Here is a 24,250-nt window from a genome sequence, read left to right on the forward strand (position 1 = left end):
AATTATTTGGTAAGCTGCAAACCACCATTTATAATAAAGTCTATGGAGCTGATCTATCACCATCCACATCTGATGATGCGGATGCGGTGTGAAAATATCAGCCAAACTCGCAATGCGATAATTGAGTACATAGCATGGATGTATCAATTATTGCATGCAGGGACAGAGCTTGCAAGAAAGCTCTGTCCCTGCAACGCCTCTCCGCAGCATCATCGGGGTATTTTTAGTAAAAAATATATCAATGTCCTGCTGTGCATGTCCCACCCTCTGTCGCCGGGACCCCCCTGTCACGACTATCCACCCCGCAAACTAGCCCTACCCCAGGATTTATACTTACCAGTCCCAGGAGTCAGTATCCGCTGCTCCAGGAGGCTGCCGGGTGCTGGACCCTGCTTCTGTGCTGTGACTTCCGATGCTGTAAAGTGCGCTGCATTTGCAGTGTCACTTTACTGCACAGAGGTCGCAGCGCAGCCCATGGAGGACCCGGTGTTCGGCAGTGCTCACTGGAAACCATGATTTTAATATGAGCGAGCACATGTCACCAGACCAGCTTTTTGTAATGTAGGTAATACAGGAATCAGTTACCTTTGCAACATACAGGATCCCGGTGGTTAATATACCAACGACGGGATCCCGAGGGAGTACGCTTGGGAAGCGGCGTCACATTGCCGGCAGCCGACATCCCGAACGTCTGCCACATGGGGGGAGGGGGGGAGGGGTGTTAGGTTTAGGCTGCAGAAGGAAGGTTAGGGTTAGGGACCAGGGAGGGAGGGTTAGAGGCACACAGAGGTGAGGTTAGGGTTGGGCAACAAGCAGGGAGGGTTAGGTTTAAGCAGCGGGGAAGGGAGGCTTAGGCAACAAGCGGGGAGGGTTAGGCACCACCAGGGATGGTTAGGGTTAGGCACTCACAATGGAGGTTAGGGTAACGGGAAGAGGAGGGTTAGGGGGCTTACTGGGGGGCTGTCAGCATTCTGATAGATGGGATGCCATTGTCGGGATTCTAACCGCCGGCATCCCGTCCATCGGCAATTCATACTGATCCTGGAAATACAAGTCACCAGATGTAATAAATGTTGCAAACATGCTGAATTAAAAAAAGCACCACAACAATGGGCGGGATGCAATGAAGTTCGAGTTCTGCGTCCGTGCGGGATGCTAGCTGAACTCAGATGTTGTTTTAAAGGGGCAATCACGTACAACGCATAATTTTGCCTTGCATGTGATTGCTTTTTTAAAATAAATAAATAAATGACAGTTCCGCCAGCATCCAGCACGGTGCCGAACTCGGGCTACATTACAACCCGGCCCAATATAAGTGGTTGAAACTTACTCTTGCTATATTGTAGTAAAAATTATAAAATGTAAAAAGAAAAGTGTACCCCTTCCCTTCCCCTTTTCTAATAGCCCCAAACGAATGTGTGCCTTCCCCACTTGGTGATAACTGACCCAATGGTTAATAGTTGTACTCCTGGACACTGGGTACCAGAGTAATTATAAACAAAATGTTGCCTCCTTATAAATGTATTTGTATTTACTGGTGCCCTTCAAATATTAACAAACAAGGGCCCCTTTTAAAAAAACAAAAACAAACTACAGTCTTAAGGCCCATACACACTTGACGATAAAATGAACGACGTCGTTCATTTCAGCCCTCATCAACGACGTCGCTCATTATATCGTCAAGTGTGTATGCATCAGACGACCACCGATGCGCGGCCCCGCGGGACGTTAACGACCCTCGCTTATCTGTGGAGCATGTATGCTCAATTTCCACTATGGTCGTTACCGACCAGAGACGTCGTTGAATGTGTATGGTGTGAAAGACCAACGACCAACGACCAAGCCACTGTTCACCAGCCCTGTTCCCAGCTCATTATTTTAATAAACTGTTCAGCTTGGATGCTTCAACGATGAATGGTCTTTGGTCTTTGGTCTTTGGTCGTTGGTAGGCCCATACACACTTGACGATAAAATGAACGACGTCGTTCATTTCAGCCCTCATCAACGACGTCGCTCATTATATCGTCAAGTGTGTATGCATCCGACGACCACCGATGCGCGGCCCCGCGGGACGTTAACGACCCTCGCTTATCTGTGGAGCATGTATGCTCAATTTCCACTATGGTCGTTACTGACTAGAGACGTCGTTGAATGTGTATGGTGTGAAAGACCAACGACCAAGCCACTGTTCACCAGCCCTGTTCCCAGCTCATTATTTTAATAAACTGTTCAGCTTGGATGCTTCAACGATGAATGGTCTTTGGTCTTTCATGTTTGGTCTTTCGTCTTTGGTCTTTCGTCTTTGGTCGTTGGTAGTTTGTATGCTCATGTCGTTTGCTCAGCTGTTCAAGGGAAGTTCAAGGGAAGTCGTTAACGACGGTCGTTAACGATGTGTGCATCGTCAAGTGTGTATGGGCCTGTAGTGTGTATGCTCATGTTGTTTGCTCAGCTGTTCAAGGGAAGTCGTTAACGATGTGTGCATCGTCAAGTGTGTATGGGCCTTTACTTGCATAAACAACTGGGAATGACAAAACTATAGGGCCCTACTCACTTGGCGATGTGCCGCCGAGGTGCCCGACGGCCGATACGGCCGACGAGCAACCCGGCGGCGGGGGGGCAGTGACGGGGGGAGTGAAGTTTCTTCACTCCCCACGTCACCCGGCTGCATTGAAGTGCAGGCAAATATGGACGAGATCGTCCATATTGGCCTGCATGCACAGCCGACGGGAGACCAGCGATGAACGAGCGCGGGGCCGCGCATCGTTCATCGCTTAAGTCTCCACACTGAAAGATATGAACGAGTTCTCGTTCATTTATGAACGAGATCGTTCATATCTTTCAGAATATCGCCAAGTGTGTAGGGCCTATAAGTTGCTAGATTGCACTCCTTAATTTGATGTGAGACATTTGTACACCTGTGTGCAACTGAGTGCCTGTTTCATATTTGTATGCAAACCCGATAGTTTGCATACAACTATTATGGTGGGAGTTCTGCGCATGTGCAGAACGGTTCCTGCGCAGTTGCAAGCGGTGCCCCCTTAGCTGCAGCCACCGTTTGGGGGCAGGGAGGGGGCATTTGTCTTCCTCATTTTCTGGGTGTGCTGAGGCTTGCATCTTCCATCTCAGATTTACTGGCCCTGAAAGACTGAACTGCCCGGCCATCCGGAGTAACCTGATGGTTACTCAGATGCTGATTTTCATTTCTTCAGACGCAGCAGCAGATCACATGAGCATGCAGGAGGTGTCTATTTACACAAGATGCTTCCTGTAGCATTAGCATATTTTAGCACAGCAGCTGCGTTTATACACGCAGCTGCTGTGCACCTAGCTCCAGGTCCTACAGTGTATGGATAGTTACTGTGGGCTGGTCCTTCCTCTGGGACCAGTCCTGCGCCCTTCTCCCCTCCCACTATATATGCTCCTCACTTCTTCACCCTCCCACCTTTGTCATCTCCCCTTTGTCCTCACATCCCCTTCCATCCCAGCACCCCCTGATCTCCCCCATTTCCAACTGGGTTCAGCTGAAAATATACCCTTTAAAGTCTGCACCATGTACGCAACCGTGATCCATATGATTGCATGGCTGTGTATGCTCCCGTGAATGAGTCGCATGCCGATGCAACTAGTTGCAATTGCGATGCAGCCTCACCTGCAACCTGTTCATGGGTAAGCTGATGGCAGCTGCATCTGTAGCTAAATAGATATCTCTGTAATCAGGTAGGTGGTTTGACAGGTAAGGCCAGGTGACCCTTGGGGGTGACATTCATGGATTTAGGTGCACCAAAATGAAATTATTTCTTGCCCCCCCACCCAACCCCCTCCTGCTTTGATAAATACCCTCCTAACTAGAGTGGTGACTTGCTACTTCTGTGATGCAGATAAGATGCAAATTTTAAAGAAAACTATGGTACACTGCTTAGACCGGTTTCTCAACACGTAGTGGTATATGTCTCCCAGGGCAGGATATACTAAACACTGCATCCGCGATGTGGTACATTCCGCCACTTACACATTTACCACGTATGTACTTGGAAATGCGGTCAGTATCGCGAAGGACAGCTCTCCCAATAATAGATGTCCTTTCCGGGTTTAGGATGCATGCACAGAGTGACGTGGCGGCCACAGTGGGTGCTGGTGGGATACGATTGGAACCTTCTCAAGGCAGACTGTCGAAAGAATCAGAATCAGTTTATTGCCAAGTATATCAGTACATAATACACAAGGAATTTGTTTCCGATGACCACAGCACATGACATAACATAGGGAAGAGAAGCATGACGGATACTTGAGTACATGTTACATGTGGGCGGGATGTACTAATGTACATCGCAGCCCATCGCCGCCCTGCGCCACGATGCTGATCGCATATAATGCGATCAGCATTGCGGAGGACAGCTCTTCCGATAAGAGCTGACCTCCGCGATGCGCAGCGGCAGCCTGACTTCCGGGATTCGGCCCGGGAGTCAGTCTGTGCATGCGCGGGGTGACGGGGGCGGCCGCAGGGCATGCTGGGAGGGATCCGATCGGATCCCTCACACAGCGTCACGGAGAGAAGCCCATAGGCTTCTATGGACTATCGCCAGCTAAAGCTGGCGTACCCCACCGCGGCGCTGACCTGCTGGCCGGGGGTTAGTACATCAGGAAAATGCGGTAAACAGGGAGTTTACCGCATTTTCCGCTTAGTACACCCGGCCCATGTATGACATGAAATGGGCTAGTCAATTGTCGAGTTAACCAAGATAGTGGCTTGGGGGGAAGAAACTGTTCCTGTGTCTAGCAGTTCTCGCCAGCCTCAAGCTGTACCGTCTGCCAGATGGCAGCCGACGGAACAGGATGTCTAGCGGGGTGGGAGTGATTGTCAGTGATCCTTCCCGCCCATAGGCTTCCACTGGGTAAAACCAACTACAGATGGTGTTATCTGCCAGCGCCAGTCGATGCATTCCGGAGTCTTGTACATATGGGAAAGCAGTAAAAACTAAAAAAAAATGGGATTTTCTGAGTTCATACTATATTTTTGGCTTTAGTACATCCCACCCCCAGTCTGGTGATATCCAAAGTGGCTCTATATTGGTAAGGAGGATTCCCGGGTAGTGGACCCTTTCCATTTTGCAGATAAACCCTTTACGAATATACTTTGTGCACATTTTATTATTATTATTATTATTATTATTATTATTATTATTATGTTTCCATAAAAAAGTGATGGTCTTTTGGTATACCCCCTATAACATTATAGAAACAAATGTTCCATTTTTATTTCAGTTTACAAGTAAGGGTCCTGTTTTGTGTAGAGAACACTTGAATACTAACTACTATGTAACTGGCCTTAGGAAAAGGCATACTAAAAGAAATGGCACAAGATGGAATGAAGGCATAAATGAACAAGGTATGCCAAATATATACTACTATACTGTACGTCACGGTAACAGGACGACTTTACAGCTTCGACGTTCCATTTTGGCATCAGTGTTGTATTATTCCAGCTAAAACGTACAGCCCTTTTCATACATTTGCTCAATTGGCAATGTTAGACTGTAATATATGCATGCTGTACTAGAGCTCAGTGTTGCAGGAGACTGGGATCACACAGAAGCTCCGTCTACAAAGAACGTCTTTCAGTACAGCAGCGAATGTGCTTCGTCCTGGTGCTGCCAGGGTTAAGGACATCCTGCCAACCACATCTGGCCTCCCCCTCCTCTCATGTTTCCACATTTCCTCTGTGTTAGCTGCAGAATGTACGCTACATCTGGATCACGCTCCATACAAAGGAACTGAAGCCTGACCAACAAGCTCAGCAGCTACAGGGAGTGGATACGTATCTTCTGTATTAGATGCACCCCAAGCTTCGGAAAGCTCTCCAATAACTAAGGACGTGGCACTGGTTAAACAATATGAAGACCCTTCATGTAATTCATCTCTGTGCCTTGTACTTCCTATTCATTGTCCAGTTTGATCAGAGTACGGCTGCACCTTCTCCTATTATAAAGTTTCCAGGGGACACCTCGCCCAAAACAGATAAAGAGTTGGTCACTGTAAGTCTGGATTTTGTTTGTTCCCTTTAATTGAAAGCATATGTCAATGTAAATGTTTAGACGCTCTAAGAGAGTCTGACATTCCATGCCAGGACAATAGAATGTACATTTAGTGTTGCAATAAAATAGAATTCAATGTTCAGCACAAAAAGTAGTGTATCGCCAATGTAAAGTAGTGTATCGCCAATGTAAAGTTAGAAAACATTGTAGATTATTTTATTTGTTTACAATGTGTTGTAAAGGGATCATACAGTATAGCAGTTGTTGCCATTGCATTCTAGATAAACTATATTTGGCTGCTGCTTATCAACACAACAGTTTGATTGGGAAAAGATTGTCCATATACTCTATGGATGCAGTGCATAGTCATTATATTATGATTTCACAGAAGAATTTGTTTGAAAGAATCTAATTATAATTGGAACTAGACCCAACTTTCTGTGCCTTTTCTCCCTGGTTCATAAATGACGTGGAAATCATGAGTTACTAAATTATTAGTAAGTCATGGTTTCCATGTAATTTAGGAATGTGAAATGCATAAAAGTAAAAATAAAGTATACATTAAATATTTTTGTAAAGTGTATCCTAAGTAATAATGAGCCTGCTTAAATTGGCTTACCGTACATTGTACCTAATATATCATATGATTTATTTTGCGCAGTTGATGTATATGAGCTAGGAGCACTTATGTACCTTCTGGTATGCCAAAATGCAAAAATTGGATTTTTAAACAAGGGTACCGAGGTTGTACAGTATATGGCAGCATTCCCTGCTTAGTAAGAAGCTGTAGGAGCCTGTTCTCCTTGTAGAAGTGTTATAGTTGAGTGTTTTTCTTCCTCAAACATGAAGGAGCAACTGGGAAATCTTTGGTGGTTTGATCTTCCATTTATGCAAGTGTGTCTTTTCTGACATTTTATTTGTTCTATACTATTGATTCATATTTTTGTACTTTAAATACTGGATTTCAGATGCTCCTTCTTCCAGGAGAATTCCCCAATGTATATATGGATTGGTGTGGGTACATACATCCCTTCCCAGGTGCCTACCTTTGGAGGGTCCTTTATTCATCACCCAAGCCTAGTTCAGTTCTCTTGTCCTCAGGATGCAGGGAGTGCCCATGCACCTACTGGCTTCATAATAAAGAGTTATCTGTGGGCTGACACAGGCTGCTAGCGCAGTGCAGTTAGTGGGCCCCAGACCATCTCTCTGATGATCACTTATTACAGTTCTTAGTTGCATAAATTACGGTTTCAGTACATTTCATAATGAATCCCCAGAGCTGATACTGACTGAGATTGTCATTCTGCCTTTCACTTCCCAAGCACTACGCTACCAGGATATCTACACTTGCCCTGCTCTCACCTCACTTTGGGGGTTCTCTGCCATTTAGCTATTTTTAGCTTACCTCACTTGTACTCACACGCTACTCTGGATGTCAGTGAGTGCAAGTATCTATGCTTCTAATATACTGTTCTCTGACTGCACCTAGCCTGGCTACACATCCTAACACTCACTGCAAATCACAACTGTATCACAGATGCCTCTTTGTATGCTCCCTACTGGATCTCAGACTTTCTAGCATTAATACATCATATTACAGCTGAGTGAGCCTAATACTTTCCATCTGAGAATGCATTCTGACCTGCACCTGTCACTTACTGGCTGCCACCATTTCTTAATTGGCGATCTGCTGGATGAGGTTTCATTTGCTGAATAGAGGGTTTAAGCCAAATGTAGACTTTATATTCAACAGGGCCAGATTAAGGGTCACATGGGACAAGGGTTGAAACTGATCAAGGGCCTATTTGAGATGTAGAGGGGATGTGACCGGCGTTGGAAGAGCGTGGTCAGTGCAACGTGGCCATTTACACTATCCGCCACAATGTCTCCATAAATACTTAAAAGTAGAAAAATTGTATAATTTTGTGGGGAAATACTGCAGAAATACAGTTTTAATACCTATGATTTCTGTACAACCATATGGCCAGTTGTGCAGCTGATCATCATCATGCTGTCATAATGAAGGTTCTATTTTTATGTGGAGGCCTGGGGCTGTAGTCATATCTGCCCCATTGTTAATGTGGCCCTGAGATTCAAACTTAAGAAAATACTGTTTGTAGATGAAAATCTAAGAATTTAGCACTGGAGTATTTAAATGCTCCAATCCTGCCACTTTACTACAGGCGCACCCCATGTGATTCCTTTCACCAATGGACAGTGACATGAGATTGTTTAGAGTGTACATAATCCTTGATTGAGGTGAGTGCTGTTACTTGCATGATAACAGCTGTAATGCCATACTTTATACAACATTGTACAAACCTAGTCCTCATGGCCCACGCCCTAACATTATGAAACAGTTTCAGCACAGATGAGTAAATCAAACTGACTGAGGAAAAAATGAAGCCACCTGTGCTCCTGCATGTATATCTTAATACCTGGACTGTAAGTGGTCCATCGGGATCAGGTTTGGGAAACACTGGTCTACACTACATTTACTTTTTTCTATATTAGGTTTCTACTTAGATTTTACCCACTGAGAACATTGATATTACAAGACACATCAGAGACTGTGAATTGGAGGATCTCTATGCACTAGAATTTTACCCCCCTTTCTATCCACTGTCCATAGGAGCTTAAATGATGAGTCCCTGTGTTTTCCTGACTACAACATATGATCCTACACCATTGTACCTTGGGTGCAAGTCACCACGCATATACCCATTTTCCACTCTAATTTTCTATAACCTCTTTTATAGTAAAAACATATATTTATCAATGAAATAAAAACAGCTAGTTAAAATGGGCATGCAGTTTATTCACAATGATTACCACAAAGGGAAAGCATTTATTTTGCACGTTGTATTGTAGATTGCGCTGAGCTCAGGAGCGTGATTATGGTGCTACATGATCACAATGTTTACCTTGCAGCAATACCTACTGAAGTACTATGGCTGCCCTAAAGACACGTGTCTGATGGTACTGAAAGATACACTAAAGAAAATGCAGCAATTCTTTCATATTCCTGAAACGGGGGAGATGGATCAAAAGACAATTGAGACAATGAGAAAGCCAAGATGTGGTAACCCAGATGTGTCCAACTATCAGTTCTTCCCAAGGAAACCCAAATGGGAAAAGAACCAGATCACATACAGGTGAAGAGATGACCTGTCCTGACCTCTGTAGACATTATCTATATGCTGGAATATTAAACGCTTTACAGGTTCCATTCTATCCATTAAACATGTAATAGTTTTCTCTAGGATCTTAGGGTACACTACAGATCTGGATTCTGAAACTGTGGATGATGCTTTTGCTCGGGCATTTCAAGTCTGGAGTGATGTCACACCGCTAAAGTTCAATCGCATAATGGATGGAGAAGCTGATATCATGATTAACTTTGGCCGCTGGGGTAATTACACTTTTTTTCATGCTAAATGTTTGTGACATTGTGCCTAGTTCATATTTGTACACAGTCCAGATGGTTTGCGTATAAATACAATGTTTGTGGTTCTGTGACTCCTGTGAATTAAGATATGAATTAAGCCCCTTGTGTACAGTTATATGAGGAAGAGGTAACTTAATCAGCCCAATTATAACATTTGGCTGTTATAACGTCTGTAAAAATAATATGTATTTTGCAGAACACGGAGATGGCTATCCATTTGATGGGAAAGATGGACTATTAGCTCACGCGTTTGCACCAGGGTCAGGTGTTGGTGGAGATTCCCATTTTGATGATGATGAGCTTTGGACTTTAGGAGAAGGTCAAGGTAATGTAATTCCTTTTAGTAGGAAATCATAGTTCAGTAGGTAGTGGTCCAGTGAAGATGACTATGTGGGTTTATCTTTCATAGCATCATTATAGGGATCTAAGGCCAATTTAAAGAATATGCTGAATGCCAGTCTTACAGAATAAGTCCTCCAAATCATTCTCCAGTCACATTTTTCAGTTTTTATGAAAAAGCCATTATAATCTTCAGTTCCAAAGACCAGTGTATTAAGGTTACATATTGAACACGGGGAGGGTGTCATTTATTTATCTTGCTGGCATTTATTAAGTGCAGTATGTACTGTACGTGCTATAAAATGAAAGACAGAAACTGATTGATTGCTATGGGTCACTTCTCCACTGCACAGAAGAAGGTTTGATACACTCTCTACCCCCCCCCCCCCCAAATTGAGATGCGTCTTATAGCTCATTTGCTTCAGCAATAAGTTCGAGTGACAGCTTGCTATAACCATTTCTATTCATTTCAATTGAAATGAGTAGGTACTGTGTGTCAGCAGATGATGTATGTTTAAGTGCATTGAACAACTACAATAGTAGTTACTTAATGTTGTATATTTAATACACCTTTGGTATAACCACTAGTTAGTAGTGATATGCTTGATATAAGTATTTGGTATGTTTTTACAAGATATACCCAGTTTTATCATGTGGTATCATTAAAAAAAATGTTTTATCTAATATATTTGTTATACTGGTACATATACAGTATGAAGATAAATAAATAAAAGTAATGTGAATAAATTGTGACTAGACAAGCTTTTCATTCATATTGCATGTCCCTACCAGTCTCTGGGTCTATCTGTCTTTCTCTCCCTCCCTGCTCTGTGCTGCACTTACAGTACAACACCCTGGGCGGAATCTAGCAAGCATTGCACTTTGAGTGTGATACATCCTAGCACTTACTGCATGCATAGCAGCATAAATAATGCTGGTATGCATGTACCATTGCTATTACAATTGCAGAGGTCAACTCTTCCAATAAGTGCTGTCCTTTGCAATATGAGGACTTCCAGTTTTATGTTCCAGGAGTCCTTCTGCGTATGCATGGCTGTCGGCCAGCGCATACACGAGCCATGGGGAACATTGGGAAATAATGCAAAAAGTAGCCCATAGGCTTCTATTCAGCAATGACATTGATAGATGACATTGTCTACTGGGCACAAGCTGTGGGAAAGTTTTGCTTACTGGAGCTTTGTACATATGGGAGAAGCAGTTACATTTCCGGTTTCGGATTTTGACTGCATTTCCCGATAGTACATCCTTCCACCAGCCACATCATCTCATCTCCCTGCCATGGACATCTCTATGTTACTGGTCCAGTTGTAGCAGTTGGAAACATTAGCAGGAAAGGGGCTTGCTTGTGGCAAGTGCTCCATCGCTCACTGCGCATGACTGACATTTGAGTATATTATAGCTATTTCAATTGTAACATTATGACATATAGCCATAATGTACTACTGTTAGCACTGATTCTTTCACACAAACATAGGATAGATTACCGTGAATCTTATCAAAACATGTTATTTATGTAGAATTAGAGGAGACAGGCGTATTATATCACCTAACACACTGGCCCTGTCCAGAGTTAGTGCAGCACCTTTACTGTTGTAGCCCTGTAGCCTGTCTGCCGCCAGCTTATAGCTACTCCCAGGTTTTCTCTTAAACATCATACAAACAATTGTAGCAAAATGAAAAATATAAAGTAATATATTGTAATTTATTTGCTGTCACTTGAGCAGTGCCGCTAACTGCCTCTTATTATCCACTCCAGTTGTGAAAGTGAAGTACGGAAATGCTGATGGCGAGTTCTGCAAGTTTCCTTTCCTCTTCAATGACAAAGAATACACTAGCTGCACTGATGCTGGACGGTCCGATGGCTTCCTCTGGTGTTCCACTACATACAACTTCGATGCAGATGGCAAATATGGCTTTTGCCCTCATGAATGTAAGCAGGACCAAATTACAGATTCTTATAACCAAAAATAGATTTCTCATGACTGACATCAATGAAAAGAAACACTAATTTGCAAGGGAAGAAATACTGCAGAGACGTTCATAGTTTAAAGCCTGGAGAATTCACAGCACTTGCAGTACTCTGGTATATAAAATGTTATAGTATTTAGGTCATATCTATAGATTCATTTGGAGGTATCAGAATCAGCTTTATTGGACAGGTATATTTGCGTATACTAGGGCCAGTATTTACTAAAAATTCGAGTTTGGCCGATTTGTGTTTTTTTTTCTAAGTCCCAATCCGGGAATTTACTAAGCACCAATCTCGGCAGTGTCTGGTCTATTCGTAATGGTTTGAATGACAGCCTTCCGAAATACGAATGAATAGACCATCGGTCAAACGCGGCTGTTATTTCATAGAATACGGCCATTCACTATTCATTCGTATTTGGGTGTTAGTTTCTGAGTGCTCAAGTGCGGGTCTGTTTTTTTTTCGAATCGTTAAAAAAAGCAGCAAAAAAATAGACCTGCTTTTTCCAGTCGAGTTTGGATAACCATGGCCCTCATTCCGAGTTGTTCGCTCGGTATTTTTCATCGCATCGCAGTGAAAATCCGCTTAGTACGCATGCGCAATGTTCGCACTGCGACTGCGCCAAGTAACTTTACTATGAAGAAAGTAATTTTACTCACGGCTTTTTCTTCGCTCCGGCGATCGTAATGTGATTGACAGGAAATGGGTGTTACTGGGCGGAAACACGGCGTTTCAGGGGCGTGTGGCTGAAAACGCTACCGTTTCCGGAAAAAACGCAGGAGTGGCCGGGGAAACGGTGGGAGTGCCTGGGCGAACGCTGGGTGTGTTTGTGACGTCAACCAGGAACGACAAGCACTGAAATGATCGCACAGGCAGAGTAAGTCTGAAGCTACTCTGAAACTGCTAAGTAGTTAGTAATCGCAATATTGCGAATACATCGGTCGCAATTTTAAGAAGCTAAGATTCACTCCCAGTAGGCGGCGGCTTAGCGTGTGTAACTCTGCTAAATTCGCCTTGCGACCGATCAACTCGGAATGAGGGCCCATGCACGGATCAGTGAGATCTGTGCATGGTTATCTATGGGAAAGGGTCTGTTTAGTTTAAAATCATGGAAAAAAATTGCGTGGGGTCCCCCTCCTAATCATAACCAGCCTCGGGCTCTTTGAGCCGGTCCTGGTTGAAAAAATATGGGGAAATAAATGACAGGGGTTCCCCCATATTTAATCAACCAGCACCGGGCTCTGCGCCTGGTCCTGGTTCCAAAAATACAGGGGACAAAAAGCGTAGGGGTCCCCTGTATTTCTGAAACCAGCACCGGGCTCCACTAGCTGGGGAGATAATGCCACAGCCAGGGGACACTTTGATATCGGTCCCTGCGGCCGTGCCATTAAAACCCAGCAAGCCTCCCCCGCAAGCTGGTACTTGGAGAACCACAAGTACCAGCATGCGGTGGAAAACCGGGCCCGCTGGTACCTGTAGTACTACTACTAAAACCACCCGACCACGCACTGAAAGGGGCCCCATTGTAGCCAATGGTGGGAGCTTGGCGGTTACAATGGAGCGCATAGGCGCTACATTGTATCACTGCCGTGTGCTGCCTCACAGACACTAGAGGAGCACACAGCCAATCAGGAGGGTGCCACGACGTGGCGCTCCCTGATTGGCTGAAGGAACCCCCTTAGACAGGAGTCAGGGGGGGGTCCTGGCATTCGGGGAAAGGGGTCCCATGTGAAAACATGGGGCCCCTTTCAGTGCGTGGTCGGGTGTCCGTTTTTTTATTTTGCAAAGTACGTGGATTTTACAAAGAACAGAAGAGGACCGATCTACACTGGATTTTGTGAGTATAATTTTTTCCACAGGTACCCCATGGATTCTACATGGAGAAGAGGACCGACCCTCGTGTGAACATAGGTAAGTATGTATGTATGTAGGTGTGCATTAATGTAATAAACTTATACTTTCAAAGTGTGTGTGTCCTGTTTTTTTGGGGGTATTTTTTTAGTAGTAGTACTACAGGTACCAGCGGGCCCGGTTTTCCACCGCATGCTGGTACTTGTGGTTCTCCAAGTACCAGCTTGCGGGGGAGGCTTGCTGGGACTTGTAGTACTGCTACTAAAAACAATATTCACATTTTAACATAAAGGCTATCAGCCCCCCATCCGCCGACCTTGGATGGGGGTGACAGCCTCGGGCTTTACCCCTGGCCCTTGGGTGGTTGGAGGGGGGGACCCCTTGATTGAAGGGGTCCCCACTCCTCCAGGGTACCCCGGCCAGGGGTGACTAGTTGGGGTTTTAATGGCACGGCAGCAGGGACCGATATCAAAGTGTCCCCCGGCTGTGGCATTATCTCCCCAGCTAGTGGAGCCCGGTGCTGGTTTCAGAAATACGGGGGACCCCTACGCTTTTTGTCCCCCGTATTTTTGGAACCAGGACCAGGCGCAGAGCCCGGTGCTGGTTGATTAAATATGGGGGAACCCCTGTCATTTTCCCCCCCATATTTTTTCAACCAGGACCGGCTCAAAGAGCCCGAGGCTGGTTATGATTAGGAGGGGGGACCCCACGCAATTTTTTTCTGAATTTTATAGACTTTAATGACCTTTTTAAGGTACACAATGAAGCCCTGCACGGATCTCACAGATCCGGACGGGTTTCCTTGTGTTTTTTCAGGCAGTTTTTACTCATCACTCCCGTAAAACACTGCCTGATATTACGAATCACATCGACATCGGAAAAAACGATTGTGCAAAACTCGGCAGCTTAGTGAATGACCATATCAGGATTCAAAAAGTTGCAGTAAAATGCACCCGATACCATTCGAGTTCAAACACCCTTCAAAACAGACAAAACACGAATATTAGTAAATATTGCTCTAGGAATTTGTCTTCAGTTTGCTATACAACAGCCAAGTAGGTAACAGATAAGCAGGTATCTTTTCATGGCTAATTGTGACTGCCCTTAGTTAACTATATGGGCCCTGTTTTAAATAAACAAAATACATGACATGTAAATTGTACTGTACATCGTAAGACTAGGGGCTAAATGTATTTTTAAAGTGGCAATCATTTACAATGCAAAACCAACCTATTTTTGCCTTGTAAATGATTGCTGCTTTAAAAATACAGGCATTCTCACACAAAGTCCCACACCTTCAGCTTCTCGCAGGCTATTACATTTAGCCCTAGAACCTTAAATTAAAATATCATCAAATATGTCACGATATGAGATGGTGATGCATCGCCCTCCCACTTAGCTAGTAAAATGGCAGTCCAGGCACCGATGGCGCAATTCCGGGTGAATTGCGTCATCGTAGCCACATCCCTGCTGTATAATGCCAGTAATCTCAGCATTGTAAAGTTAGGCGATCGCGGCCATCGCGGCCATCGCGTCCGCCAGATCGCCTTCTTTATATTGTTCCACCTTCACCCCGCCCCCTTTTTTAAACTTTTTCGAACTTTACCATCCACGTGGACTACGAATGTAAATAGTTGCCTGAAGTGAGGGGATGCAGTACACTAATGATGTTTGTGGCAGAAAAGTGACAAAACACCCCAATTTTTTTTTAATTGTGTCTACCTTTTTGTGTGTCGACCTTTGACCCTGTCGACCTTTCCTACTGTCTACCTATTCTATGTCAACCTTTTGACCCTGTCGACCTTTTGACCATGTCAACTTAATGCATGTCTGCCATTAGTGGTAGACCTATTGACTGTAGACCTTTTCAGTGTATATCTGGTAATCCACACTCGTTCTTATCTGCCGTCAAATTCTGTGCTTCTATATTTAACAAGTCGGCCCTCCAAACCTTCCATTACAGTCCCAATTCATATCTGCTTTGTTTCATATTTGCTTGTTTAACGCTTAGAATGTTTGCTTAAAAAATACCTGTTGATAGGTCATAGGTGTATTTAAATGTTTTTATTCAATTTATTAATGAGATTAAGTGTAATGCGCAGCTCTTTTGATATCTAAAAGGAAACCCTGATGTTTATCAGCTTACTGTACCTATAATTGCCATAGAGTCACATTGTGCCATTTAAAGCTTCAGATAGCCCAGAAAACATCTGGCCACAAAACGTCTGGCCATATCCAGAATCAGGATTATCACTTATTTATAGTGCATTAAATAGTGTAGGAAATGAATCAAGGTCATAGAAAATAATTCTACTTGGAGAGTAAAAATAGAAGTTAGGATGGAGCAATGTTTATCCCATATCCTTTGGGTTTGTGTAGGAAAAACAGCGGAGGAGGACATGCTGGTAAGGAAAACACATTCTTCCAGCAGAGATTGTTTAAATGTGTAGATCTGTTAGTTTACTTAGTAACACCGCAATGAACATTGATAGGGTCTATTGTATTGCTGCCAAAATGCTGTGCCAATACACAAAATAATGCAATGTACCAATGTCAGCTTTTTGCTGTTAGTTATTACAGACAAGGGTATAATAAAGATAATGGGTTATATGGCTGTAAGAGGCAATTTTCTTGAGTTGTCTATTTTGATCTAAGAACACTTTTTGATCTTTTCAAGCAGTTCTCTGTGATTTTTTAGCAGGCAGCTGGGACACATGCTTCTGATTAACCGATCCTGTTCTGTCCAAGGTTTGCTATAGTCTTATGTAGTTACAGGACATCCAGCATGAGTCAAAAACACTCTTTGTTTCTAACTAATCCAAGTACTTTCTGGAACAAAATTCTCCGGACGTGGTATCAGCAGTAAAAATACTCTCTGGTTAAAATCACATGATGAAAAGGATGCAGACAGTGTGGCAATACATAAATCTGTGATTTGTCTGAATACAAAATAGACATTCAGTAAATATAACTGTATTCATTTACATATTATTATGTTTTTTACCTTCAGTAAGAATAGCGTCACAATCATGTTTTAGTATTTAGACTTTATCCCAAAAATATTAGCAGATGTTTCTTATTTTAAAGACGTTGGTGAACATTAATGAGACGTTGGTGAACATTAATGAGAACTGTTCTACAGGTCACCTATCGTAACAACCAAATTTACAGCAACTAAAACATAGCATCCAGATGTTGGCTTTTATTTTCTAAACTGTGACATATAGGCTGACTATATAATGTAATTTTATTTTTATTTGTCCATTAAATATTATCTTACAAAACTTAGAGAATAACAGGCCTGTTCATTAAACTATGTTAAGCCATAAATTGTGTGAAAATGTCAGTTTTTGCAGGATTTTAACAAATGTAAGTAACTTTGCTATTTATCAGTGCAATAACACGAGAGATATGTCTAGCGTCTACTAAAGTAGTAGACGCTTAGTTTCACTAACTACCGCCATCCCCATAGTTCTCCATAGGGATGGCATTATGAGACTATTTAACAATCTCTGAAAAGCTTAGCCATTCTGAACCAGCCTCCGATAGCAGATGACATCTTCAAATGATGTTAGTCAGTTTTCCCTATGCCTATGGTTGCCAAACTTTCTTGAATCTCGACACCCTAGAGTATCAACATTTTTTTCACAGAACCCCTAGTCTAAAAGTTTTTTATTGATAAATTTGAAAAAAATAATAATAATAATTTGAGTAAATTGTGTGTACCTATCGTCCTTAGGTTCAGTTGTGATAGTGTAAAGTTGTGCTCCTGCTTGTCCACGTTTTATTGATTGGCAGCCACTAGCACCGGTTTTGCCTATAACTTTGACCATAAATAATTTGATTTGGTCCTAGACCACAAACCTGATGCACCACTACAAGAGACTCGCGGCACCCCAGGGTGGCTAGGCACGCAGTTTGGGAGTCACTGCCCTATTAGGAAAGTCTGGCCAGAGGAATCTTATAGCTTCTCCTTGGTAGATTGTAAACACTTTTCCACTTCCTCATTGTAATGATACTTCTAGGCCTGGTAGCAAGGTCCAGTAAGAAACCTGGTAGAATAGTGATAGCAAATGCTATCATCTAAGACAGCATCTTATCCAATGGGCCATCTCGGCTGGGGTTTTTGATAAATTGATCTACCACTTTTTTAGTGAATAACTTTGTATGGCAGGTGTGCACCTATGAATAGTTGGCTAAAATTATCTCCAGTATTCAGACTCAGAGGAATTGTAACTGTTGGCCAATGTTGAAAAATACGGACACTTCAAGGGCCAAGGTTGTCCAGAGGAAAAACTTTGAAACTTGGGACAGTCCCTGAAATTAAGAGACAGCATATATGATAATTTCTGATTCAGATTGGCTGCACTTAACCTGACTAATAACACTCATTGGGGACATGCTGCTTGCTGATCATTGAATGCCAGAATTGTAGTCAGTCTCAAAGAGGACATATTGCCATTGCAGCCCAGACCTAATTGCAATTGTAGCTTACTGAAAGGCAGTAGCATTTATATAATTAATTAAAATTTAATCTCTTCTACAACTATTCATTGATTTATTTAAAATAGTTTGAAAATTACTCTGAATGATGCTATGTCAAAAAATCACTTGCAAAACCTTTTGCCTCTCCAGTGCTCTTCACATTAGCTGGAAACGCAGACGGAAAACCTTGCAAGTTCCCATTTAAATTTCAAGGCAGCTCCTACGACAGCTGTACAACTGAGGGAAGAACAGATGGCTACCGGTGGTGCGCAACCACAGACGACTATGACCAGGATAAGACCTATGGATTCTGTCCTGAAACAGGTACATGATTAATATTATTTTTGTAGTTGAAGTGAAAATTACCTTATTGGAAAAATGTAAGAAAAGGAATAAAGGAATAAAGGAATAAAAAAAAAGGGGCAGACTAGATGGGCCAAGTGGTTCTTATCTGCCGTCAAATTCTATGTTTCTATGTTTCTATGAATGAACATTTTACTGAAAGAATGTATAGTTATTATATTGTGCTATTAGCACTTATGGGGTCAGAAAGTGTGTCTTCCCTTATTTACCTGGACAGTGCTTTATATTGTAGGATTTTTTGCCTACTACAGTCTAAACTAGGGTTTGAAGGTGAAAGGTCGATTTTCATAGGTAACCAAAACAAGTAGTGGTTTTAAGTAATAACGTAGTCAGGGCTGAAACGCGAAAACCACGAAAAAGGATTCACTGTAATTTTACAACAAATTTCAATTCACCACCTCTGAGCAGGTGAAAAGTTGCAAAAAATCCCTATTTTATGTTAAAACTGTTGGCATTTGGTTCAGAACCCCTGGGGCACCCCCTGAATGACTAATTAGGCACTTAGAAGTTTTTAATTAGACAATAATGATATGTAATTTTTGGGTTGAAAATGTGCAAAGTGATGGAAATTGGGGTACAAGGTATGGGACAGGTATATTGGGGTGCTTAATGAGTGAGACAAGTCTTTTTATGTTTTTATTTTGGAACTTTTTTCAAAGTGGTGTAAAATGACCCATATATATATATATATATATATATATATATATATATATACATATATACTTATGCCCATTTTTATGTTCCCCCAATTTAGTCTTAGCACTTATTTTGATGAAAAAACTTGGCTTTTTTTAATTTTTTCACTTAAAAAAAAACATGCATATAACAGCCATTTACCTAAAGTAAGTACCTGAAATACTTTTATTATAGCCAATAATAAACTTCTATACAGTTATCTGATGTTAGACTAGCTTTTCTAGGGGTACAGGCAGATTCACCATTTTTTCACTTTTCACTGCCGGCAACAATTTCCCATTTTCACAAATTTATAATTTATAGGCAAATCACGGGAGCGCGCACACCCACGAATTGCCCATTTTTGCAGCAAAAGCTGTGAAGGTCTGGTAAATGGCAATCGCGGTATATTACTGCAATTTCGCAGCTGAGTGAATTTGGCCCATCATTTGTTTCACACAAAACATGAAAGTAACACTTAGCCCTGCATCCAGACTCACTGGATAACAACCCATAGCCAGTGCATTTTCTGCACAGATAAATGAAAGCATACTGTACCACTATAGTTTGAAATATATTGCAGATTGCGGGCCTGATTCAGACCTGATTGTTGCTGTGCATCTTCACACATCCATAGACTGCGCGTGCAGATGCACCGCAGTGCACACATGCGTCACCAAACAATAACAGACATCGCCAAACAGCGACAGGCTGGTGCAAAAATTTAAATCACATAGCTGTTCGCAAGCTGATTGACATGAAGAGGCCGTTTGTGGCTGGTAACTGACCGTTTTCTGGGTGTGTCAGGTAAAACGAAGGCAGTCCCAACCATTTTCAGGGAGGGTGTGTGACGTCAGCTCCGGACCCGAACAGCCTGTTTTCATTGCACTGCAGTAGTAAGTCCTGGGCTGCGCACAGACTGCACACACTGGTAAAAACATTAGATGGTGAGTGAGGTGCGAACGGATTTGCAGCTGTCTGCTGATTGAGGGACAATTTTAGCACGGCGTACATATGCAATCTCACACTTGCACGGGCGAATTTATACTCCCCTTGGGTTGCAACTTTCTGAACACAGGACAGCAAAATTAGCAGCCCAGCGATCAAGTCTGAATTAGGCCCAGAGTTGTTGCAAACTATTTCTCCATATAGCACTCCTTTTAACTAACTGTGCAAAACTGTATGATGACTAAAATCATAGAACATGTGAATTAATGGATGGAATTTTCAGCATTTAAAATACCTCCACATACATTAAGATATTATACGTGTGTTCTTGGTTCCTTCCCATGATCCTCCAGGGGAATCTAACATTTCTGCATATCACCAGGTAAGTAAGTAAATTTTAATACAGGTTCAGAATGTAGCTTTACATCCAAAAGTAATTATCGTTAGATCAATCGTAATATTTGCATTGCCTTACTTTAAGTCAATACACTAGGCATTAGCGTTACAACTGTGGATGCATGCAAAACAAAAAACATTCTAAAAAACACAGTCCATTCAACAATACCCGGGTATTATTAGTCCCTTTTGAGTCCTGGCATAACCTTTCTGCACGTTGAGGCCCTTGGTGGTTTTCCTTTAGGGTTATTGATGTCCCTACATGTCCATATACATATCTCACCAAAGAAAATGGAATATTATATTTGTTAAATTTACTATTCTTCTAGGCTTAGTTGGTTAATTAGTTTATACTTCTGTACTACTATCCATTTGATTTGCTAATATTAGGGGAAACAGAATTTGAGGTCTGTGAAGCTGAATCTTGCTCCTTATGCTTACTCCTCTAGGGAAATGACTTATACAGTAGATTATGGTATAACGGAAACGCTAGTGACTTATATCTGTTTTAGCTCTATAGTTGGCATCACAGAACAATAGCTACACTTGTCTCTAGTTATTTAAAACTAAGATATCCAGTTACAGTGGTTAATGGTTCATTTTCAAATTGGACTGAAGTGCTAAGTGGTGTGCCACAAGGGTCTGTACTAGGACCACTATTGTTCAACATTTTTATTAACGACCTAACAGCAGGTCTAGAGAGCATGGGGTCAATTTTTGCAGATGATACCAAATTGTGTAAGGTTATAAATACGGAGGAGGATGCCGAGTCTCTTCAGAATGACTTAGTTAAACTAGAAGCATGGGCAGCCAAATTGAGAATGCGCTTCAATACAGACAAGTGTAAGGTGGTAGCAAGAACAAAAATAACACCTACATAATAAATGGGGTAATATTAGGGGATTCTGTACTGGAAAAGGACTTAGGTGTTCTCATAGATAGCAAACTAAGCAGCAGTACCCAAGTAGGATTGCAGCAAAGACGGCTAATAAGATATTAGCATGCATAAAATGGGGAATTGATGCAAGGAACGAGAGTGTTATACCCCCTTTATATAAATCACTAGTGAGGCCACATCTTGAATACTGTGTACAATTTTGGGCACCATACTACAAAAAGGATATCCTGGAGCTAGAAAAGGTTCAGAGGCGGGCGACCAAACTAATTAAGGGCATGGAGACACTGGAATACGAGGAAAGGCTTGCAAGGCTAGTATGTTTACACTGGAAAAGAGGAGACTAAGAGGGGACATGATCAACATCTACAAATATATAAGCGGACAATACACAGAGCTTGCGTGGGACCTGTTTTTGGTAAGATCAGCACAGAGGACACATGGACACTCGCTTAGGTTAGAGGAGAGGAGATTCCGCACAATGCGGCGTAAAGGTTTTTTTCACAGTAAGGACAATACGTGTGTGGAATTCCCTGCCTGAGGGAGTTGTAATGGCGGGCTCAGTCAACACCTTTAAGAATGGGTTAGATAAATTCCTAATGGATAAGGATATCCAGGGTTATGGGACATAGTCACGCACTATAGTTACTATAAAAAGAGGGCTAAAACGCAATGGCTGACATCAGCATCAGACAAAATTTAGACCAAAATAATCCTGCATAGGAGACCACAAATAGGTTGAACTCGATGGACAAATTGTCTTTTTTCAACCTTAGATACTATGTTACTATGTTACAGTATGCTTCACTTGCTATCAATTATACTGCAGATTTTTAACCTCGTATCTTGTGGTTAGTTCATTATATACTGCATATCTCTTCTAATAATTAGAATAAAGTACTCAATTGTCCTTCTACTGGATAGTTGACACATAAAAGTCCCTCAGTGTTTCTTCTCACCATAGTCAGATATATAATAATGGAAATAAATGTCAATGTCACAGTCCGAGCATTAGCTTGCAAAGTACCTACTTTAATAAATGCTCATGACACTCCATAAATAAGTCACCTCTAAAATGCAACTATACAGGTTGAGTATCCCATATCCAAAATGCTTGGGACAAGAGGTATTTTGGATATCGTATTTTTCCGTATTTTGGAATAATTGCATACCATAATGAGATATCATGGCGATGGTACCCAAGTCTAAGCACAGAATGCATTTATGTTTCATATACGCCTTATACACACAGTCTGAAGGTAATTTTTGCCAATATTTTTAACAACTTTGTGCATTAAACAAAGTTTGTGTACACATACACAATTCATTTATGTTTCATATACACCTTATACACACAGCCTGAAGGTCATTTAATACAATATTTTTAACAACTTTGTGTATTAAATTTCGGAATATTCCAAATTTCTAAATATTTGGATATGGGATACACAACCTGTACTTTACTTCATCTGCCAGGTGGACAATTGCTAGTCTTTGGCGATGAGTTTATAATTTAACTCTAATATAATGCTGCCATGACTTTTAGCTCCCTCTATTGGTTGAGGGCTGGCGCAGTGACTGTGGGAAGCACTAGGTGTATAATAGCTGTACTTGTGATGCTGTTGTGTGGCTATATTTAGGGTTTAACACAATTACAACTCACTCCTCCCCTGGCTGTAATAGACATCTGTCCTGCTAGGGTGCTCCCCCGACTCCTTCCTTAAACTCACAGCCACATTGTATGGAGCCACGGCTGGCGTCTGTACTCTTGCTGCCAGCATCTGAGCTTATGTCAGGAAGCCCTGCCTCAGTCAGGACATTAGCAACTGCTTCCTACTCTGCTCAGCTACCCGATCACCGGTGCTCCTTTAGTCACATGGCCACCGGGTGAGGTGAACAGCGCGGTGCCTCATTGCCGCTGTCACCACCCGCATCAAGCAGATAAGCCATGCACTGGATACATGTCCCAAAGCTCCTGCCACTGCCGCTATGCTTGTAGCTATTCCCCTCTTGCATTCAGTGGCACAGGCAGCCTCCTCCTCACCCCTCACTTGGGGATCTCAAAACTGACTAACTGCCTCCAGGGAGCCTCTTATATACAGTGAGCTGTCTTAGGCAGAGCTGGAATCTGACCAACTGCCACCAGGGAGCTCTAGAAGCTTCCCCAGTGACCCAAAACAGCAGCTGCAGTGCACACCACCATAAATCACTGAAGTCTCCATACTCCTTGTTTTCACAGAATATGTATTGCAACATATATATCACATTCATTTCATTACTGTTAACATATACATGGATATAAAATAAATATAATTTAATACCTCAAATATATATATATATATCTCATGTATACGAGTGCCTTATCAACCGATGTGTGGTGGTGGCTGCCTGGGGTCTGAACATACACAAGGACACTTCTGGTGAGGGTTCCCGGTAAAACCACTGCCAGCTACAATCGCGATGTGTAACCAATAGGCTACAATGGTAGCTGCAGGGACCACCCCCTGCCAGCATTCCACCACTCAGGATGCCGATGACGGTATACTGACCTTCGGCATCCCGTACGGTGGTATACAATGCCAATTCTTGGCCCTAATACCCTACCACCCAACCCTAACCCAGCCCTAACCACAAATCTCTCCCTAATTATAACCCCTAAGCATAATACCTTAACCCAAACTGATACACCAACCCTAATATCCTGTCCCTAATACTCTAACTCTATGCCCCAAACTAACCCTGATACCCTAACCCCTTACCCAATCCAGTAAACTAACCCTAATATCCTAACTCAAACCCCCTAACCTAACCTTGATACTCTAACCCCT

General features: G+C 42.5%; 1 protein-coding gene across 1 annotated transcript in view; it reads left to right on the plus strand.

The window, feature by feature from the left end:
- The first annotated feature begins 5,577 nt into the window (after positions 1–5,577).
- MMP2 (matrix metallopeptidase 2) overlaps positions 5,578–24,250 on the plus strand; it is a 125,041-nt gene continuing 106,368 nt past the window's right edge. Inside the window, exons 1-6 of the mRNA XM_063945283.1 lie at positions 5,578–6,032; positions 8,964–9,187; positions 9,296–9,444; positions 9,677–9,805; positions 11,597–11,770; positions 18,296–18,469. Coding sequence (XP_063801353.1) covers positions 5,892–6,032; positions 8,964–9,187; positions 9,296–9,444; positions 9,677–9,805; positions 11,597–11,770; positions 18,296–18,469 — 991 coding nt within the window. The 5' untranslated portion in view covers positions 5,578–5,891. The remainder of the gene's footprint in view (positions 6,033–8,963; positions 9,188–9,295; positions 9,445–9,676; positions 9,806–11,596; positions 11,771–18,295; positions 18,470–24,250) is intronic.

The sequence above is a fragment of the Pseudophryne corroboree genome, chromosome 11 (assembly GCF_028390025.1).
Source record: "Pseudophryne corroboree isolate aPseCor3 chromosome 11, aPseCor3.hap2, whole genome shotgun sequence".
Classification (NCBI taxonomy): domain Eukaryota; kingdom Metazoa; phylum Chordata; class Amphibia; order Anura; family Myobatrachidae; genus Pseudophryne; species Pseudophryne corroboree.